Genomic DNA, 23,557 nt, shown 5'->3' on the forward strand with positions numbered 1-23,557 from the left:
AGACAAACGGTATTGTGGTATGACGCTTTGTCGAAATGACGAAGAGTGAAGTGGGACGCCACCTAATCATGTGCTGTATGCCATATAGTATGAAAGACTGGACATCTTGAGTACGAATATGGTTGTCCCATTCATATCCACATCTTCACTCATTCTTCTTCCTTCAATTTATTGACTTACAGATCCTCCCAATTGTTTGTTGCATTATTATTCCTTATTCAGTTTTTCAATCAAAATCATATTCATAAACTCTCCTCTTGCGTAGAATCGGTTCTCTGACAATTTCAAAAGAAACGGAATGGTGTAGCAAGTGGAATCACATAACGAACATATATACGACTGTAACCCGATAAATGGTGGACATCTGCGAGAAGGGAAGAATGGATGCATCGATAATGTGGTCGTGGCAAAGATATCGAGTAAGAAAATTATTCTTGTTATGAGGATCTCGCCCGTACGGTAGATTGTAGTAATAATGCGCATTAAATTAGGAGAATTTGACATTTCACTTTAAGGCAGGAGAATTTGACTTGAAATGAATGGTTAGCGAACCGTAACAAATAAATTAATTTTAAAATAAAGAAGTAAGGCTGTATGCATCAGACGAAGCGAACGAGTGTTGGGACGATAATCAAAGATCAAGAGAATTATGAACAATGACTCAGACAGGCAATTAATACGTGAAGCATCCCTTCGTCGCGGGAAGATATTGGTCGTGAAGATTCAAGATAGAAGAAATCTTAATGGCAACCAAATTTCGAACGTGTTCTTCAAGAAATTGTGAGGTTCTCTAATCTGAGTAAATGAGTTATGATAAATTTAGCACCACAGCCGAGCCAGTGACGAAAGTTCGATGCGGGAATATAAGTGAATATTAAGCAAGGGAGACTCGACCGTAAAACCTTTTAAGAAATATTGATATAATGATTAAGTTTCCACCAGACTGCGACGATAATAATGAAGACCATGGGTGGTTATTAAAAAATAATAATAATAATAAACCGATTAATAATGGTCAGAAATAAATTAAAAGAATCGCGAAATCAAATTTTAAGTTCATTAATAACAATTCGTAATATTCTGAAAGAACTGAGAAAGGTATGGTTATATTAATCATTGTTGGTTTAAGACCCAATTCCAATTAAAAAGATATATGCTATGCCAGTCAGCTGCTGATCAAAATGATATACTGTGAATTATGGTGAATTGATGATTTGGTTGATGGAAGTGGGTGATTATGATTGTGGATGATTTAGTTGATTGATGGTGTCGGCCTGAGTCCGACTGGTAGTCGATGGTATAGGGGAAGTGCTGGTCAAATTTTTAGAAATTACTTTACTATTAAGGATAAAGAAAAATATTTTCATTCCTATTGGTACTCCAAATGATTGCGATCTCGGTTTTTAGAAAAGGTTGTCATGACCAAACTGACTTTATATAATTGGTCCTTGATTCCAGTTAGCTAGTCAGCACTTGGTTTAATTGATCAGTTAAAAAAGTTAATTGATTAACTTTACCAACTAATGGTTAGTTAAAGGGAAGTCGATTCCAATTAGATTAAGTCAAATTTTGACATGATTTTCAGTTCTGAAATCAAAGCAATTAGAAATTTGGAGGAAGTAATGACATTAACAGAAATCAGAAGTTTAGTAGAATGAGCACGACATTACCGCAAGTTGGTGCAAGGTTGTATCTCGATGAATATGACCTTTGTAATAAATAAGAAAAAAACAAGAATTTATGGGTACATGCTAGTGGAAAGAACGTTTGCAAGAACTGAAGATCCAAGATAAAGCAAAGAAATGTCACTATCTGTAATAATACTCCACGAAAGAGGTGAATGTACATCCATGTCGAATTACGATTTAATGGGAAATACTGTGAAAAACTGGGAAATTCAAAAATCCAAGTATCCGATGTAAGACAGAAACCGACGAAGTCCGCATATGAATTCAGGAAAAAGAGATGTTAATCAAATGGGGAAAGCCTAGTAAGCAATCATCAATGATTTAAACGAGACTAAGAAAAATAGCTACCGATGAATTTTGATAATTCTGCTAGTAAGAATTTAAATATTATAAATAAAAGCCTTCATTCCAATGTTAACTCCAGAAGTGATCTATCTAATAATGAACAAATTAGTACTATCAAGAAAAAAAGAAATTCCTTATGTTTAAGAAAGATAATGAATAATGAGAATGAAGAACTAATGAAGAAAAGAAGTGGAATCAAAAGGATGATAAAGAAATTTTATAAAATAATTCAGGATATATGCAAGTTGTGAACGTCACTTGTGCCATAACTGATAGGAAAATGAGGTGAAATACCGATAATTGGAGATAGGAATTCATTCCAAGAATGCGTGTAAACAGGGAAGGTTAAACAGAAGTATTAGTGGTGAACGGTTAGAAAAGAATTTACAATGAATCTCATGTCAGAATTCTTTAGAATTAAAGTGAAGACCCGTAGGTTCAAACGAATGATTTACCAAGGCTACCTCGAGGAATGAAGTAAGAATTTCTTGTCGATTACTGCACATAGTCGAGATGGTGTCAAAAGGCCTGTATCGTATGACCCAGTAGGCATGAAGTAATGAGTGAAGGAAACTTCAAGAATATGAAATGAAAGAATAATGATATAAAGAATATTTCACGTTATGCACGAATATGGTTATAGAAAAGACGAATGGAAGTATGAAATCACGCATTGCTCATCAGAAGTTGTAAGCTGGAAGTCACAATGAAGACTGTGTTTGGAGTAAGGTATGAGTATTATGAGTTCTAATGATATTATGTACCTGCCATTTCTGAGGACTAAATGAACATAGTGTATAGGGAGTATTTGAATAGTGCAATTTTATTTATTGATAACATCCCCGCCCATTCATGGACTAAGGAAGACCAAGCTGAACACCTGGAGATATTCCTGCGAAAGGTTGAAAAGTAGCAACTGCATTTTCAGCTTCAAAAGTATGAATTCTGGTTATAATTGATTATGAGCTCCAGTTGTGTGGTTAACTACCAAATATGAAAGGTCCATTTAAGGATAGGTGTCTGGAGTAGGAAAGAAAAAGTGAATACCATTAAGATTGTTGGGAAATGGTTAAAGGAATTGGAAAAGTTGGAGATTGAAAATCAAGTTTTGACTCAGTTTCTGGTTTAAACTTACTTTGTTGTTAGATATCAAAGGTGGTATTAATATAGATGATTGATGTTGACTTCAATATGAAATATTGTGAGCATCAAATTTTATATTAATATCTAATTTGATATAACAACAAAATGAGTATTAGTACTAAGAGACCAGATTTTGAATAAAGTTATGATTCATTCCGTTCCAAATGAATATTTCCTTTCAGATAGTAACAGATTCTCGCTCGATGAATATACTTGATAGTGATTGAAAAGAAATTGAAGTATACCACAAAGTGGTGAGTTGAATGCAATTGCCAAGATTTTCCTTTAATTTTTAGTTTTTGAATAGATTTAGAATATTTTGAAATATCAGATGCCATGAGCTCAGTATATCGGGCGCAGACGGATGGAAAGTGCAAGAGACCGATTAAAGATTCTCGAATTTGATTAGAAATGATCATAGGCCAGATTAACCGAACAGAAGGAGACATGAAAAGTAAAGTAGAACAGTCAGTGAAAACAGGAATTTCATGAACACGAACTATTAAAATTGGAAAGAAAAGAAGGTTAGTGTAAATTAAGTTAGTCCTTTGAAACAGTAAGATAGATAGAACGATTGTGAATGAGTTGGTCTTGTTGTCACAGGTATAACGAGTTCATAAGTCGTTCATAGGTGTGTGGCCAGGAAGAGTAATTTGGCTCCGTAAGTATGGAATGGAAATTTGAATTGGGTTGCATGAGCAACTGATATTGGCAAAAGACTGTTGAGTGGTGGTTAAATGATGATTTTGAAAAAATTTAAGTTTGATATTCAAAAAATATCATGGCCTGTTTCTTAGCATGATTCTGAGGACAAAATCCTTTTAAGGGGGAAGGATGTAACGTCTGGGAAATATTACGTAATTATTTTTATCAATAAATAATTATTATGTGATTTTTATGTGAATTTTGGTGAATTATTTGATGAGGGATAATAATATTTGGATGTTTATTTCTGATAAAATCTAGATATTTTAATCTTTAATTATCCAGAATAAAATATAGATAATTTTGGTATTTTTCTGGGAATTTTTTTGGATTGTTATGTGAATTTATAGAATTAATAATGATTATTCTTACATAATTATAAAATTTCTTTTTAGAATCAGAAATCGTCCCACTTCAACCGTTTTTGCATTTTTACAACCCGGAACTCTTCCGAAAACTCCTTTCTAACCTTATCTGATAATTCTGAACACTTTCCGTGTTTTGACTTTCTCGATCCGGGGTACGGTTTGACCCGTACAAGTTCCGACGTGAAATTTTCGATACGCTAATCATTTTGTAGATCAATAAAAAATTGGTATTCTCAAAAGGCGAGATATTATTATCTCATTTTCGTATAAAATGTTTTATAAGAGTCTTTGTTTTAATAATTATCCAAATCTGATATTAAAATTGTATCATCTTTATAGTTACTTAGCTGCTAAGTAACCTATTTTTGGATCCGATCTGTAAATATAATTATCGAATTATTAAATAAATAAAATACTTGATGAGTCTGTCAGCTGTGCTTTGCTTTATTACAAATTGTGTGTGATCTGTTGGGTACAAATATTAATTGTATAGTTAATTATTGAGTTGTACGAAATGTTTTGTTTTTAAAATGATTTTATTGAATATTAATTCTTATAAATGCTAAAATTATCTCTAAAATTATTTTTGTTGTTTTATAATCTTATTTATTATTTTGGGAGTTTATAAAATTTAGAAATCAATATTTTACTGATTATTTATCTTTAAATAATTTTCTGATTTTATTTAATTATAAAATCAGTATTAAATTCAGAAATGCTTCAAAAATCATAAAAATTTTATTTTATTAACTTTTAATTATCTCGAAAATTTTAAAATAATTTCGAAAATTTTTAGATTAAATCCACCCGCAAGTTCATTCGTTAAATCATTAATTTTTGACATATTACGTATCTCAATAATATCTTAAAAATTAGGATAGTGATGTTTTATTTGATTCATAAGATTTGTAAATTAAAAAAATATTTTAAAGGATAATTTGAGTTATCGCTACTCACAAATTATACCGTAATATCGTTAAATAGGGAATAAATCAGAAAAGAAAAAAAAACAAAAACAAAACCCTAAATTTACCCCTGCTCCCCCACCTCCTTTCCCTCGACCCCATCCCCAATCTCTCATCTCTCTCCCTGGTTTATCTCTATCTCTGCGATTTCTCTCCCAAATCATTCCATCTCTTTCGTTTTTCCAATTAACTTATCCTATATTCCTTTTGCTTTTGATGATTTCTCTCCTGGTTGCCCCTGTTCTCGGCCTTGCCGCCGCGTTTTGATTTCTCCGGAGAGTAGTCGCCGCCTGCCTCCTGCTTCCTTGATATATATTTGAACGTATGTATATGTTTGGATGTGGTATTCTTGTTTTACTACCTGTTGCCGCCGCCCCTCTCCATTTCCGGTGAGGACGGTGGCGCACGGCTATCACTGCTGCGTCTTTTTGTTTCCGGTTGCTTGTGTTTTCGGTACACACGCGTGCGTGTATCGTTTTTACTGGTTGATTCTTTATGGTTTCCTGATTTTCTGATGAATTGAAAATGGTGGAATTTGAGTAATTATTTTAGGTAGTTTATTCGATTAATTTTACTGATTCGAAGTAAATATTTACAGTATTTATTCGAATTATTTGGTATAATATTTCGAATAAATTTCCATAATTATTTGAATTATATTTTAAAGGTTACAACAATTAATCGGTGAAATTCGTGTCGGATGTCCGTTATAAACGGGAACCCGCGAATTTTATCGCCGTGTGCAATGAGCCTCGGCGAGCCGACAGTGGGCGATGATGATTTTTATCTGAGTCCTACATTCATTAATTAAATAAAATTAGTTGGGTAAAAATTAATTGCGAAGGAAAAATACAAATAAAAATATAAAAGTACGGATAATAGTAATAAATAATTGAAGTTGTACTGGTGGTTGGGATTGCAAATTGGATTGAATGTTGTTATTGTTGATTGTGATTGACGTCGAATTGTTCGACGAGTAGGCCGATAAATAAAGGAGACGCTGCCCGATTTTTGGGAAATTAATTCCGAAAATACGGGAACGTAATCTATAATTATCGGAGACGTCGAATAACCATATATAATTATATTATATGAGCTTAATTGCGGTAGAGACAAAATAAGTTATAAATAATCGATTACCTTATTTTTCAAAACGACAAGTATACGTATTTTCCAAAAATAAATGCCGAACCGAGTTTTGAAGGTGCAAACCATAATTGCTATGTGTATTTTAATAATACATATAAATACGAGATGGGATATGAAACCGTATGGGTAGAAGTGATAGCGATTTGATTTTCTGAATTAGGGTATTTCAACCTTGTAGGTCCGAGACGGAAAACCCGAGTATCGACATCGGACTGGGAATGATCTAGTAATTAGACATCGAGATCAACGAAGTTCTAATCGAAGGACATGAAGGATAGGATTGTATCCAGAATAGGATAGTGGTTTGACGATAAAGCCAAACGTTCAAGGTAATTCAAAATTCAACCGATAATAGTGGTTAAAGCTTATCGAGGCAAGTATTCCCGAACTTTCTTTTAAAATACTGCAAATATTTATTCGTTCCCATTCTAAGTTCATAATAGTTAACTGTTTTATATTTCGATGCAATTACTCTGATTATGCATGATCCTTTTATTCTTGTTCCTATAATTCGATTGCCGTCTTGAGCAAATACCCATTCTTTCGGGTTATTTGCGAACCTTGAATTGGGATGTTTTGAATTCAAAATGATTTCACATCAAAATACTCCACGGGCTGGATAATGATGATGTGTGGGATTAAGTTTTACTTAATCCTAAGGACCGGGACATGACCGGTGCCTTGAGATGGGCTGTAGTTCTTGGGGACCCGACTGGATCTATACATGTAAGTATAGATCTGTACTGTATCCTGACTGATCAGCAGGATATAGATGCGAACTAGTGTCCAGTCTAATTTGTTGTTGATCGCCATTAACGGCATTCTATCTCGAAAGTTTTATGATCCCAAAACCGGACAAAACCCTGATTCAGGAGATGAATCTGGGAATCGCTTATCACTTTTGGACTTATAATTAAAGGCTGCTAACAACCAATGTTTATTCGCTCAACTCCCTCAAATAAGGAGAACTGTTTAAAGATTTTGTCCGGAAATTTTCCTTTGTTATTAATATTTGAAACTCAAATTATATACTTGCTGGGCATTTTTGGCTCACTCTTGCTTTGCAATTCTTATTTCTTCCAGAAGTAGATAATGATAGAAGTGAATAACTTTTGATAGATAGCAGAAGTTAGAGAGATCTCCGCTGCGAGAGGATGAAGATGTTAGAAAAATAAGTCAAGAGCATTAACATAAAGGTATTTACACTTGTATTGTAATTGATGTGAATTGTAGAAGGTTAGATTCTTGTTTCATACCATAACCTATAAATGATCCGGATTCAAGGGGGTTAATTGAATATTATTTTATTTTAGGTAAAGATTGTTTAGTGACACCAAATCTTGACCCCGGATTTGGGTTGTTACACTTGTCTTGTGACATGGGGTGTTAGTTTTTCATATTAAGTTCCTGTTAGTTCTTATAGTTTTGGAGTTCTTAATCAATCTGATGTCGAAGGAAAGGGATACTATCAAAGAAATGGAGGAAAAGCTGTCTATGATTCGGTTGGATGAGGAAGAGGACAGAGGCTTAATATATGAAGATAAAGTGGAGGAACTCTCAGAGATTGACGTTCGTTGGTGCTTGGTAGGTAGGTTTCTTACGGAATCTTCAATTGATTTTCAAGCAATGCAGCATAAATTGGCTTCTCTGTGGTGACCAGGAAGGGGTATGTATGTTAAGGAGATTGATCGGAATATGTACCTTTTTCAGTTTTACCATGAAGTGGATATTACTCGTATCATTGAAGGTAGTCCATGGACATTTGGTCGTTTTCATCTCGTGTTTCGGAGATTGAAAGAAGGGGATGATTCTCGTATGATTTAAATTAATAATCTTGAGTTGTTGGTTCAACTTCATGGCATGAGCACGGGGTTTATGTCCCTCCGGGTGGTCACTGATGTTGGAAACTACATTGGAAAATTTATCGAATCCGATAAAAACAACTTCATGGGTGTGTGGAGAGATTATCTTAGAATCAGAGTGACCATTGATTAAAACAAACCATTGAGAAGACGTATGAGGCTAAAAAAGAGTGAATCGAACTGGTGTTGGGCAAACTTTAAGTTTGAAGACATTACCACTTTTTGCTTTATACATGGGATGGTTGGGCATGGAGAGAAGTTTTACGAGAGGATATTTGATTATCCTATTAATCAGATTGAGAGGCCGTACGGAGCATGGATGCGAGCAGAACCTAGAAGGCAGAATCATTCCATCGGTGCAAAGTGGCTGAGACAGGGAGGTGGACCGTCGATGACTTTTCCAGCGAAGGATAAGGGTAGTAACAACTTGAACGGGGGAACCGAGATTGGCGCGGAAGTTACAGGTAATCCCAAAATTAAAGGGATTGGATTACATTTGGGAACTAGTAGAGATAAGGAAAGGGAGGGCGATAATGAAGGAGTTGGCGGGGAAAGGGGTGTTCAAAAATTATTTAACAAATCTGACCTGATTTTAAATAATAATGACACGGGGGAAAATAATTGTTATTCCCTAAACAATACAACAAGAATTACAGAAGGGGGGATTGAATGTAATTTTGGCTTCTTTTTAAGATTTTAAAGTTGTTCTAACTTAATATATATAACAGTATTTGATTTGCAATAGTGCGGAATGAAAGAGTAATAGAAATCAAAACACTAAGTAATAAAACACAAGATTTAAAACTTTCTGGGGGATGTATCCACCATATATATATATATATATATATCAGATAGAGAACTCTGTGAAGCTTTGAATAGCTCACAGCTGCTTTACAATTTGAACAGACAAACACTGCAGAGAAATTCTTACAGAATACAGCTTGCCATGTTTCTATAAAAATAGGCTTGCTTAGTTGTTTGTTCTACTTGCTACACTTGGTTTATATATCACCAAGTTTACATGACAATAAGACAAGATAATAAAATAAAACTATATCTAGTCTAATTCCATGCTACTTCATTACTCTATTCCAGCATCTTTGAATATCTTCTTAGTTGCATGAAAATGGTAATGCTTCTTTGTTCTCTAAAACCAGTAATTAGGCTACCACATTCCTTTTGCATACAATCAACACATGTGTCTGTCAAGTCACTATCAACTGTTCTTTGAATTTGAACATCCATTGGAACTTCATTGGATCATCCGTTGAAGATGCAGTTGATCATCTGTTGATACTTTGGTTGATCATCCGTTGAAGCTTTGTAGATCATCCGTTGAAGCTTTATCTGAGTATCCGTTGAAGCTTTGTGAAACATCCATTGAGACTATTTTCTTGACATTTAACTCCATTTCACTTATACAAGATTACAAGGCATCATCTATTTATAATTAACCAACCTATCTTGCATATCAATCTAGTAGTTAACATGACCTAAACATTTCTCAGAAATCTAGTTCACTAAGCTTACACAAGTATGCATAAATGTGCTACTACACTTATTTACATAAGCTACTCTTTCAACGGATAGTAAAAGTGATCATCCGTTGAAAGCTACAAAATCACTAAGTTAAATCTACTAAGATGTTTTGTTTATCTTATCATCAGGTTCACAACATATTCCTAACAATAATATTCTGAGTAACTCGGATGGTTTAATTATAGTGGACCAAAAAAGAAGGAGATTGGATGAGCCCAAAATAGTCGGCCCTAGTACTAGCCCAGTCCAAATAGATGAAGAAATGACAGATGAAGTGAATAATATGAATACTGAGCCAAAAAATGAGCTAATGGTGGGTACTGCTCTGTAGTCCCGCTAGTCATTATGAGCACACTAAGTTGGAACTGTCGAGGGGTGGGGCTCCCTGGGAGTGTTCAGTTCCTTTTAGACGTAGTCCGTCTTGAAAATCCCGTTTTTATTTCTCTTTATGAGACGATAGCTCGAAAATAAAAGATGGAGTGGTTGCAAGCAAAACTCGGTTATGAAGGTATGTTCGTGGCGGAGCCAACATGAAGAAGTGGGGTTTTAACTTTATTTTGGAAAGAGAAGGATCAGTTTGATGTGATAAGTTATGTGCACAATTAGATTGATGCTAACGTAAAGGTCGATGGTCTGGGGTCGTGACGTTTAACAGGTCTGTATGGTGAGCCAGATAGAAGGAAACGTTGGAAAACATGGGACCTATTACACAGCTTAGCTCGAGATACAGACCTTCCATGGTGTGTAATTGGTGATCTTAACAATGTTACTTATGAGCAGGACAAAGTGGGAGGGGCTCATTATCCTCAGACCTTAATTGATGGTTTTAATGATGCTATTGATGATGCAGGGTTAGTGGATATGGATATATCAAGTCACCAGTGCACATTTGAAAGGGGAAGAGATACAGAAGGTTGGATGGAGATTCGGTTGGATCGAGTTTTAACTAATGAGAGCTGGTTATCGATTTTCCCAATGGCAAAATTATATAATTTGGAAGGGGTTGGTTCGGATCATAGCCCAATTTTTTTGGTCCCTAAGATAAATATTCAGGCCCCGTATAAGCCCCGATTTAGATTTGAAAATGCTTGGCTTATGGAACCTATATGTCAGCGACTGGTGAGGGATGTATGGCAAAGTTATATTGGTTTGAATGTGCAGGAGAAGGTTAAAGCGTGTAGTCATAGACTGGAGGTATGGGGTAAAGAAATAACTGGTGACTTTAGTGGTAGAATATGGCGTTATAAGGTTGTGTTAAAACGAAGTCGTGGTGTAGAGATGCTGAGTCAAAAAAAGAATATGCTGAGGCTAAGCAAAATTTGGTTTTTGTATTAAACCAAAGAGAAGTGTTTTGGCATCAACGAGCGAAACAACTTTGGTTGCAAGCGGGTGACAAAAATAGCAAATACTTTCATACGGTGGCATCAAAAAGGCGTAAGAATAATCACATCCATAAGTTGCTGAACGAAGATAGTGTGTGGTGTGATTGGGAAAATGGGTTGGGAAACTTGATGCATGAATATTTCTCTAAGCTATTTAGCTCCTCAGAGTTAAACTGGCACGAGGTAATTGACTATGTGCATAGTTCTATCTCGACGTTACAGAATGATGAGCTCTTAAAACCGATTGACACGGCTGAGGTTAGAAGGGCGTTGTTTTAGATGCATCCAGACAAGTCTCTCGGACCTGACGGAATGACTCCTATATTTTTTCAAAAACATTGGAAAATTGTAGGTCTAAATATAGTGGATATGGTGAAGAATTTATTCAGGGATGGCAAGCTGAATTACGAGTTAAATGCCACCAATATTGTGTTGATTCCAAAAAAGAAAAACCCAGCTACTGTTAGAGACCTTCGTCCTATTTCGCTGTGCAATGTGTTAATGAAGATCATAACCAAAGTCATTGCGAATCGAATGAAGAGTATATTGGATTCAGTCATATCTTTGAATCAAAGTGCGTTCATGCAAGGTAGGCTGATTACAGATAACGTGATGGTGTCATATGAGGTAATGCATTATTTGAAGAGGAAGTGAAGAGGCAAGGAGGGGAGCATGGCTTTGAAAATTGACATGAGTAAGGCTTATGACAGGATATAATGGGGCTATTTAGAAGTTATTCTCTTGAAGATGGGATACAATGACTCGTGGGTGTATTTAATAATGCAATGTGTTCTTTCAGTTTCGTATAATATTGTGCATGCAAGATAGGAAGTTGGGCTTATTATTCCTAGTCGGGGAATCAAACAAGGGGATCCTCTATCCCCTTATCTGTTTATTATTTATGGGGAAGGGTTGTATGCTCTGCTTCAGAGATATGAAAATTGAAATTGGATTTACGGTGTAAGAATTTGTAGACAGGCGCCTACTATTTTGCACATGCTTTTTGCCGATGATAGCTACTTGTATTGTCGAGCAAATATGGAGGAAGCAAATGGGTTGTTAAATCTGCTTCAGGTGTTTGAAGGTGCTTCAGGTCAACAGGTGAATTTAGCAAAATCATCGGTTTTCTTTAGCTCGAATATTGGCAGGGACATGAGAATGGAACTATGCCAAGTGCTTCAAATGGAGGAAGCAGGAGAGGATTGTAAGTACCTGGGTCTCTCGAATATGATGAGTAGAAGTAAAGTGCAAACTCTAGCATTTTTGAAAGACAAGATCAAGCATAAAATTATGAGTTGGATGGTGTTTTGGTTTCACAGGGTGACAAAGAGGTTTCAACTAAAACTGTTGCTCAGTCTCTCCCTATATATGCTATGAGTGTTTTCCTCTTACCTGTAGAAATTACAAGGGATATTGAGAGAACGATTGCAAAATATTGGTGGAACTCAAAAGGGGGAGATAGGAGAGGCATCCATGGGATGAGTCGGGATCATCTGTATAAACATAAATCTGCAGGGGGTATGAGTTTTCAAGATTTCAGATATTTTAACTTAGCTATTCTAGGTAAACATGGGTTGCAATTTATGTCTAATACCAAAAGTTTGGCTACTCGACTCTACAAAGCGAGATATTTTCCTAATTGTCAGTTCATAGATGCTTCATTGGGAAATAATCCCGGATTTATATGGCGAAGTATATTGGAAGCGAAAGACATTGTGATTGAAGGGTTGCATTGGCGAGTTGGCACAGGGAAGGATATCAATATTCTTTGTCAGGCTTGGTTATTAGATGATAGTAACCCTTATGTTACTTCATCACATCCGGGCCTTGTTGATCAAAAGGTTTCATCTCTTATGACTATGGATGGCAGAGGATGGGACGAGGAGATTTTGAAGGATTTATTTAATGAGAGAGATAGTAGCTGTATAAGAAATATCCCAATTGGAGAAGAGCAGGAGACATATACTGTTTATTGGTGCAAGAATGTAACGACCGAGAAATTACGCTTGTATTATATCTTAATAAAGATAACTTATGTGTATTATTATGTGATTAAGTGTGTTGAGTCATAAAACCCTAATTGTTATGTGCTACGTGTTGTCTGTTTTGATCGGAATGTGTTTCGGGTATTTATTGAGTGTTTTATTATAAGTTATATGATTTATATCAAAATCCGTACAGCTCAAACAGTGTTTTAAAAGCCCATATTTCAAACAAAATCATTGGACCTATTTTGCTAAGTATAGCCTATACCACATCGATATTCTGAACATCTAGACGTTTTACAAATTTACCTCTTTCGCGAAAAATGACTTTTCCGGACCCCTTCGGGTGTCAAAAACCCACAAAAAATCACATTTTTATTTTTATATGATGATGAAATTATTAAACATCAATTTTCTTTGTATTTTTGTAATATTCAGAATTTTTGGGAATTTTTGGCATATATTTTGTATTTATTGGATATTTAAAAATTCATAATTAATACCCAAAAATTATAAAAATTGGGACCAAATATTTTATTAGATGTGTAATTGGACCCTTACTTTTATTTAGGGGTATTATTTTGGTAAATATAAATAGTTGATTTATTGTTAATTATTAGTTAATTAATCATAAAAAATCAGAAAATTCAAGAACAATCCCCAATTCTATGAAATTAGAGTTTATAGCAGCAAGAATCAAAGCACAAATTCGAAGTGATTCCGGCATCCAAATCGATCATGTAAGTAGTCAAATTGAAGCTTATTGAATCTAGTTTTCAATTCTGTAATCAATTTTGTTGTTGGATTAATCGATTTTCAAGTTGTGATTCTTGGGTTTTATGTCGAGTTCGGGTTTTATGTTTGAGTAATTTTTTGATGATTTCGTTGATGGGGAAGTGTAGATCATTAAATTTAGAGTCGATTGGCACCGATTTCGTAGGATTTGGCTTTGTTTTTGGCGTCGGAGGAGAACCACCGCCGCGACGGCATTCTTGAGCTTCCTGACGTCGGGGACGACGAGGAAGGAGGAGGATGGCGGGGGAAACTGTTGTGGGCTGCTGTGGGACGAGAAAACAGAAGAAATCAGTCGGGAGTTCTGTGTTTTGATCGTTCGATTCGCCGGAACGATCAACGGCGGTGGAGCCGCGGTGATGTTCTTCGCGACCCGGGTTCGACCCTATTTCAACCCGGTGTTCGACCCGGGTTTGATCCTAAAAAGCCCCAAATTATTTCCTTGACTGTGTTTCTGCAATTTTAATTATTTAAATTTATTTTTTTAAATTAGAAATTAGTTTTTATAAATTATAAAATTAAATAAAAATCAGATTAAAAATCTGAATTATTTTATAAATAATTTATAACTTATTTTATTAATTTAGAAATTTGAATTTAATTATTTATTTAATTATTTAATTAGTTATCTAAATATTTATTTATTTATCTATTATTTAATAATTAAGTAAGTAATTAATAAATAAGATTAAATAATAATAGATCGAATATTTCGAGTAATGATTCGATAGTTAAGTGAATAATACAAGTAACTCGTAATTATACGAGTAGTATTTCGATAATTTGGAATTAGTATTCGAGCGTTCGTTTATTTATGCGATCAGAGTTGTAATAATTATTCGTATTGAATAATTAATTATTAATAATCAATTTAATCAAATAATTTGTAAATAATTTATAATTAATTGTAATTAATTCAAAAAATTATGGAATAATTATTTTAAAATATGATAAATATTAAATAATTATTTAAAAATATAATTAAGGTTTAATTAATTATGATTAATTATTTATAATTGATTTATAATTAATTAAATCTTGTTTATTGCGTAATAATTAAACCGTTAGTCCGATTTGAGTGAAACGAAGACCCTTAGACTCAGAAAAATGACCCGATTCCATTAAAAATAATTATAAATCATAATTTCTTTCGGATGCGAGTCGGCTTATGGTAATTAATTGTTTATAGGCACTATTAGGGGTAGAAACGAGTCTAATAAATCCTGAAAAATTAGGAATCGAACCAGATAGTGTTAGTTAATGGGAATAAAAGTCTATATCGAATCTATAATTAATTACGAGTCTAAAATCAATTATGTGCCTTATGTGCTATGTGCTTTATGTGATTATGTGAACCTTATGTGTTATATAATTATGTGCGAGTCAGATAGATTCGAATGGGTAGACTATTAGGGTTACATGGTATCAATTTGAGATACGCGTATAAGATAAGTTATCTAAACGAATATCTTTCCATGATAGATTCAGTACCAACAAGGCGAATCAAGCAAGAGATAAAAGGCAGTGAATCATACGAGGTGAAGTACGCACCAGACAAGTTTTTCTCCTATTCTAAGTTCAGAATAGTGAAATATATCCAACTTTCCATATCAATTACATCTTGATAATTCTTGTTCTCATATACTGATACACAATTATTGATCCTTCTTTCTATTTCATTTTGATTCTTGATTTCTCCCAATTTATTGAATCCCCTATTCATATTCCAATACTTTTACCCTTGTTATATATACTCTGATATATCCTGATGTTGAGATACATCGAAATCATACCGATTATTCCGGATGCTAAGCTATGGACTGGATGGTTACGATGCGGGCCGGGTATTAACCGGACCCTAGATTATTAGGCCATAGTTTCCTGGATACCCCTTATGTTGGTTGGGTCTATGCAGTTGGGTATAGATCCGCACTATATCCTGACTAATCAGTAGGTTATAGTGCATATATTGGTTCTCGTTTCCAGTCTCGTTTATTTGGCACTCGCCAGTAATGGAAATTTATTATTTCTTACAGAAACAGGTGGTTGTTCAAACCAGCAGATCTCTGATTCATTTATCCTTATCTCTTTACACTATATATATTATTGCAGGCTTGCTGAGCAATTTTGGCTCACCCCCTTTTATTGTTGTTCACCTTGTTTTCAGTTAAGGTTGAGAGTGAAACCCATCAGAACCCGAGTAGTCAAGAAGCGAGTCAGGTTAAGTAATAGTTGTAGTTGGAATAAAAGATGTTTAGTTTAAAATGTGAATAGAATAATGTTTTGTAATAAAGAGAGTTCTTGAGACAGGTTGTTTAAACTGGTCTGTAATAAAGTTGGTTTGTCGTAATTGTTTTCAATCCTTAACCTTGAAAAGATCCTGAGTAGTAGTTCGGGGTAATTATTTATTTATACTATGCTTGAACAGGTTTAGTAAGTAGTTCGTGTTAATAATGCCCCAAATCTATACCCCTTATTTGGAGGGTGTTATAGATGAGCCTTCAGGAAATTACTCAGTTCGTAGTGCTTATCGAATTCTTCAGGTTCGTAAGGAGGCATGGAGGCGAGAGCACAATGACATATTTTGGCGGAAAATTTGGCTTTTAAAAGCTCCGCCTAAGGTTCTTAATTTTGTATGGCACTCGTTATCTTGATGTCTTCCTACTTTGATGCAGTTGCAAAGTAAACAGGTGGTGGTTCAGAGCTTTTATCCAGTGTGTCAATATGGAGATGAGACAATATATCATGTTGTTGTAAGTTGCTCCTTTGCAGCTCTGTGTTGGAAAATTTATAAGGTTCACTGGTATGAAGGCGAAGAGTTGTATCAATGGTGGGAGAGAATTCTGGTTACATGTGACAAAGACAAGCGTGCAGAAATTGCTACTGTTAGTTGGGCAATCTGGAAAGCGATTTAGTATGGAATAGTAATTATACTCGTGCTCATGTTGTGATTGCAAAAGCTAAACAATATCTTACACAATGGAGATTATCCCAAAGAGATTTGATGTGCACCCATTTTCCTAATCGGGTTAATTATCAAGTGACTCACTTAGTACACACTGATGTATCAAGTGGGTCACCAGGTTTTCTTTGGTATCATTTAAACCACTCAACAGGAAATACGTGACACTCCGTTAACTCTGAAAAAGTCAAACATTAAATTAAACGATTTCCGTTAGTTTGATCTACGTGGACTTGCTTTGACCCCATGTTGGATGATACGTGGAAAACTGACATATAATCAGACAAATTAAAAAGAAATAAAAATAAAAACAAAGTAACTATGAGCCAAAAATGACTATGGGACATCTAAAAGTGAACTCAATCGACACAAATAAACCCTAAGCCCCTATTTTTGGCGATCAAGAACAACAATCGACGATCATCGATAGTAAAGGTACGATCGAAGAACCCTAAACCCCATTTTACTGTTCATATTATTACATTTAAGTGACTGCATGTATATTTAAGGGTTTGTGTTCATATATGTAAATTTAAGTTTTTGTGTTTGTATATGTATAAATTTGTGTTCATATATGTTTAGATTTCTGAATTTTCGTATATTAATGTACAATATGGTTCAGATTGATGTTTATGTTCATCATCGTGGGTAATTCACAAATCCACCTAAAGGAAATATACAGTATGTAAGAGGAGTGGTGGATTTGGTATATAAGGATACTGATAATATGTGTTTTAGTGATTTGGAAGATTATTCAGTTGTTTTTGATTATGACAGACAAAACTTGTTAGTATATTTTCAGTGTGATGGTCATAGTTTTGAAAAAAATGTTAGGGTATTGTATAATGATGATTCCATGAAAATTAATCACATGTTTTCAGAATTGAAGAAAATTAAAAGATGCACACCTTTCCTCTGCAACATGTAAGAAAACGTCTTCCGGGTTTTTTTTTCTATTCAGCTTGTTTATAACCGTACTCGTTCTCCACATAAAGAATGATGATGTGACTCAGGGAGAAAATTCATGCTGCTACTCATATTGAAGAACAAATAAACCTAAAACCCAACTTGAATCTGTACATATATCGGGTGTATCTGTACATATAGGTGGGTAGAGACTTATGTAGATAGCCACGTTGCAGAACTAGTCGTTAGCATTTCACATCAGCCTTTTCCATCTGCAGTTTTTAAACAAATTAACGGAGTGTCACGTGTTGCCAGTTGAGTGGTTTAAATGATACCAAACAAAACCCGGTGACCCGCTTGATACATTAGTGCGTACTAAGTGAGTCACTTGATAATTAATCCTTTTCCTAATCTTATTGAAGGAGATGGGGATTGTACTTGGGTTAAACTATAGGAGGCTAAATGTAAGATATCAGTGGATGCTGCAACGTTTGATGAGTATAATGCTACTGGAGTTGGAATGATTGTTCGAGATTATCATGGGGATGTTCTTTCTGCTAGAACTATGCGTATGTATAGCTTATTCTCTCCTGAGATGGCAGAAGCATTAGCCATAAAGGAAGCTCTTAGCTGGGTTCAGGCATAAGGATGGCAACAAATCATAGTGGAGTCAGTTTCTCTGGTAGATGTCCAATCGATTCGTAGTAATGTTCAGATGGCCTCTCCGTTTGGTAGGTAGTGATGGATTGTCGAAATATGTTGAAAGAGTTAAACACAGTCGAGTTATTTTATATTAAACAATCCGCTAATATGGCGGCTCATGAACTAGCTAGAGAGTCATATTCTTAGCCGGATGGTGTATTCGACTGGAGGTCTGTTTCTAGTCGAGTTGATTATGCTTTGACAGTTGATGTTCCTGAGTTAATAAAATTTCTTGTTTGTCAAAATAACATAAAATATTGGTAAGTATATTTGTTTTCACATTAACCTATGTATATATATTTAATTACACGAATGCATTTGGATACACAAAATCAAAAACACATCTTGAGATGGAGATGGGTATTATAAAAAGACTTTGTTCTATTATGCACACGTTTTCTTGAGTAATACTTATAAATTTTATAAATATTCAATTTTAAAAAATATTCAGATGTGCACTTTTTAATTTTTTAAGTTTTTTTATAGTATTTCATAAGTGTAATCAAGTTCATTCCTATTTTAATGAAGTTTCATGGATCTTGTCATTGAGCATGAAAGAATGGATTAAAGAACCCTATGAAACATCGTTGGACAAACTACATTCTTCTTTTGATAAGGAAGATCCATAATTTACTATAAAAACACTAATCATTGGACGCTTACAATCAAAATAGTATAATGTAAAACAATCATCTTATTAGCTATTTTGAATAGAAATTAATAAATCTATTACACAGAGTTTTGTTTTAGATTTTTGCACAAGTCCACACTTTGGTTTAGTGTTCCATTAAACAACCTAAAGTATTCTGAAAGGATATTTTAAGTGCTAATACAGTGGCTTTATGTGTGTGTATATATATATCAAATAATCAAAAAAATTAGAATTTAAAAGTAATTTAAGAAAAATATAAAACAAGTTGACATTTTTATTTTTCAAAATGCCTTAAAAAAAGTAACACTGTGAAAAAGCTCGTAAAAATATATCATTATTTTGTAAGAAATTTGGAGAAATATTAAAAAAACCTAAAAGAATTTGAAAAATATTTAAAAATGTTACTAAAAAGATCAATATACTTTTGAAAAATAAAATCTTAATACCTAAAAATAAAATGTTGTGAATTATCTCAAAAGAACTAATAAAATGTTATTAAAATGGATAAATTTTTAGGTCATAAACTTGACATATAAATAGTACTCACAAAGCAACAAGACCACCATGATGAATCGAAATATTTAAATAGATACAGTAAAAAAATTTATAACGCATAAATATCATAATAATAAACTATTTAAATTTCATTTTTTTCAACTATATTACAATCAGATCTTTTCCCATAAGTTATTATCAAATAATTAGAATTATTTTATTTATAAAAATTTTAAAAATCCGTGAAATCCTTTTTCCAACTTTTTCTTTAATTTAATTTCCTAAGAAAAACGCATTATCTTCAATTTTTCTAAAGATAAAAAATTTTGCATTTTAATTATTTAAGTTTATTTGAATGTTCGTATTGATTAAAAATATAATTATTTGATAATCAATTTTATAAAAACCCATTAACTCTACCACTAATAATACATCAGTTTGTAAAGAACATGTTATTTTTTAAAAAAGTACATAAATTTGTTCTCAATCTGACACACAACTTGGAAACAAAATTTTATAGTTTATTCATAAATTTTGTATTCCAAATTTCGATCTTTCTTAGTATATCTCTGTGAGAGGCTGAGTTTACATAAAGAAATCATGTTGACTTTTCCGCTTAAAAACCCTGTCCAGTTAACGAGGATTTTGATGAGGTACCTAAAGCATGATTTAAAGCTAAAATTTGTTGTTGATGTTGTATCCTGCATTTATATAAATATAATTACATATAACCAATCCATTATTATACAATATAGTTACAGATTTATTTTGGGGGTAGAGATTATAGTTACCTGTAAATGACTCTGAATGTCATCTTTGCTCAAGTTGTAAAGATATTGTACCATTGGACTTATATCGGCAAAAACTCATTATCTCTATCACTAATAATACATAAATTTGTAAAGAACATGTTTTTTTAAAAGTACATAAATTTATTTTCAATCTGACAAACAACTTAGAAACAAAATTTTATAGTTTATTCATAACCTTTTATCCTATATCTCGAACATTATTTTCACTATCTTCCTTAGTAGATCTTTGTGAGAGGCTGAGTTTTCATAAACAAATCATGTTGACTTTTCCGCTTGACAACCCTGTCCGGTTAACGAGAGTTCTGATGTTGATGAGACAACTAAAGCATGATTTGAAGCTAAAATTTGTTGTTTATGTTGTATCCTGCATTTCTGTAAATATAATCACATATAAAGTAATATGTTTTTACACAATATAATTACAAATTTATTTTAGGCGTACAAATAATAGTTACCTGTAAATGACTCTTAATTTCATCTTTACTCAAGTTGTCAATTCCCATTCTATTCTTGATTTGTTTGGGTGTTGAAACTACAATACCCAAATGGTTAAATTTAACACAACATCTTCATATAAAAATTGACATCAATATAACAATAAAGTAATTTCCAGATTAATAGTATATATATAAAGTTTTTATTATTTTTGAATGAAAGTTAATTTATATACCTGTTAGACCGCCGAGCTCTTCCACAACTCGGAGAAATTCACGGTGCAAATCATGTGTCCAACTGAGCCTTGGTTTCTTTGACGAGTCCATGAGTGAATGTTGATAAGTTAAACTTGTAACAATGTTTCCACTAAAATTCATATTACGTGAATTTGAACTGAACCCAGGAACAAAAGAAGAATGTTGACCACTAGTAATATTGGAATTTTCATCAATAATAACACCCGAAGGTCTCTGATATGGAACAAAAGCAGCTTTCCTCTTTTTAAAATTAATGTTTATCGGACTGTTTGAATTTTCATATGTCACAATATCTTCTCGTATCTGCTTATAAGGATCAAACAAAAACAGAATTTATTTAGTTGACATTTCATGTTGTTAAAAGAACTACTTTTATAAGATCAATATTTCACACGTAATATTACCCATTAACAATTATTAAAAATAAATAGTCCTGATGTTTAATGAACAATAATTAATTAGTTTTGTAAAAACATTAATAAAAAGGTATTATCTGACAAATATAATAAATAAATAAATAATAGTAATTTATATTTATCTACCAAGTAAACATTAAAAATCATTGTAAAATGGTTAAAAGACGTTACCAATAAACTGTCATGCGAAGAATAATTTTTATTAGTTGTATTGAATACAACAATTTTACTCTTAGGTTGAACAGAACTCATGCAATTCTTCTTGTCAACATCACTGGATTTTTCTGGCCTTTCCGTTTCTTTTGAATCACCAATTTTCAACGGCATAAATTCATGTGTTACGACACTAGTCTTCATGTTTTTGTACCACAAAATCTCTTTTTCCAATTTTTGGATTGCTGAAAAATATAAACATAGCATTTAAATTGACAAAATCATATACATGATATATGCATGTATATTAGTTATACGTATAAAATATATTGAATAAATTTATACCTTCTGTTAGAACAAGGATACATAAAGGTGAATCACATTCCAACTCCTTTAGCTTCATCATCTCAACATTCAATTCATTTACATACATATCGAGTTTCTCTATTCTTTCTGAAGTATTTTCAATCATCGATATATGAGCCATAAGATCAGCGATATTCACAAAAAATAAACTCTTATTGAGATCGATGTTCATTTTGATAATTTCTCACTATTAGTATCTCTTATGAACACACTCAAAATATGAAAAACATGACCAGGAATTGAAAGATATTTATACTACTTGTGTGAGGGGATATCAGTAAGAAAAGATTGAAAAAATCCATAAAAAATGTTATAACTAAGAATCTGAAACTTGGAAAATTAAAATGAGATATCAAAAATAAATGACAGATATACAATAAGATTTTAATCTTTAATTTAAAATAACACATAGATTTTATATTTTGTTAATTTTAAGAAATCAAATAGATTTTATACATTAAAACGATGTACAGATTATAAATTTATTGTGGTATGCATGTAATTTCTTCAAAACTATGTACCGAAACAGTGTGCGGTCTTAAATTGCAAAGATCGCAATTGTGTTTGACTGTATATGGATCTCGTTCTTACCAAAATATTTAATTTGAATCATTTTTTAAAAATATTATTTAACATATTCAATAATCCAATATCCATCAAAAGTAAATATATATTATTATTTAACGTATTTGTTGAGTTTACTTATGCTCATGCAATATATATATATATATATATATATATATATATTTAAAACTAATTTTATAATATTCATAAAAATGCTTTCAAAAAGTTTTGGGATTCCGGGTAAATTAGTTCATGATAGGTGTTATGACCTAAATCTTGCATGGGCAAGATTTAGGCCCATGTGGACGTTTGAGGTCCAATCCATAATGATATTGGATGATTGACTAGGTCCTTTAGTGATTCTGGATCATATACAGAAGGCTACACGATAGATCAACATATATAGATAGGGCAAATAATACCTTCACTTAGGTACCTGATTGGAAGCCTTTACTGAACAACCTCTAGAAGAGCCCCTATAAGCTGGGCTCCCATATAGGGTAATCGACATGGGATTTGTGGCCATCAGCCCCGAAGAGCGGGGATACCACATCGAAAAGCCATTCTTGATAAGGATACCCTTCTATTTTTCTAGAAGAACGTCTCTTTAACATATATCTACGGTTTTTATAAATAGTTACTTATATATATCATAATATATATGTATATCATATTTATATGATAAACTACTTATTTTTAAGATAATGATCGATATATGCGCATTCATAGTTCTACGAGAGCTAAGATACCAATGAGATATGTCATAATCAGTTGATAAACATTGATAACCAAGGTAATCCCACCTAAAAAGGAATAAACACGAATTTATGATGATTATCAAGAACTACATTGGGTTTGATCCTCAATATATGGAGTTATTGGGTTTGATCCTCAATATATGGAGTTATGTAGGA

The 23,557-nt window shown here is 33.0% G+C and overlaps 2 protein-coding genes across 2 annotated transcripts; one reads left to right on the forward strand and one right to left on the reverse strand.

Annotated features, from left to right (window-relative positions):
* Nucleotides 1–8,379: 8,379 nt before the first annotated feature.
* Nucleotides 8,380–18,437, forward strand: LOC141690929 (uncharacterized). The gene is made up of 9 exons (XM_074495684.1): nt 8,380–8,782; nt 10,420–10,965; nt 11,499–11,773; nt 12,125–12,247; nt 12,466–13,131; nt 14,072–14,191; nt 16,467–16,544; nt 16,599–16,808; nt 18,246–18,437. Exons 1-9 carry the CDS (start codon nt 8,380–8,382, stop codon nt 18,435–18,437), a joined length of 2,613 nt encoding a protein of 870 aa, XP_074351785.1.
* A 2,270-nt stretch (nt 18,438–20,707) lies between these two features.
* LOC141690931 (myb family transcription factor EFM-like) lies at nt 20,708–22,251 on the reverse strand. Its single transcript, XM_074495685.1, has 5 exons — nt 22,059–22,251; nt 21,732–21,958; nt 21,123–21,447; nt 20,908–20,984; nt 20,708–20,824 (listed from the first exon to the last, which is right to left on the reverse strand). The coding sequence occupies exons 1-5, from the start codon at nt 22,249–22,251 to the stop codon at nt 20,708–20,710; spliced, it is 939 nt and encodes a 312-aa protein (XP_074351786.1).
* Nucleotides 22,252–23,557: the final 1,306 nt, after the last annotated feature.

Source organism: Apium graveolens, chromosome 10 (assembly GCF_009905375.1).
Source record: "Apium graveolens cultivar Ventura chromosome 10, ASM990537v1, whole genome shotgun sequence".
In the NCBI taxonomy this organism is placed as follows: domain Eukaryota; kingdom Viridiplantae; phylum Streptophyta; class Magnoliopsida; order Apiales; family Apiaceae; genus Apium; species Apium graveolens.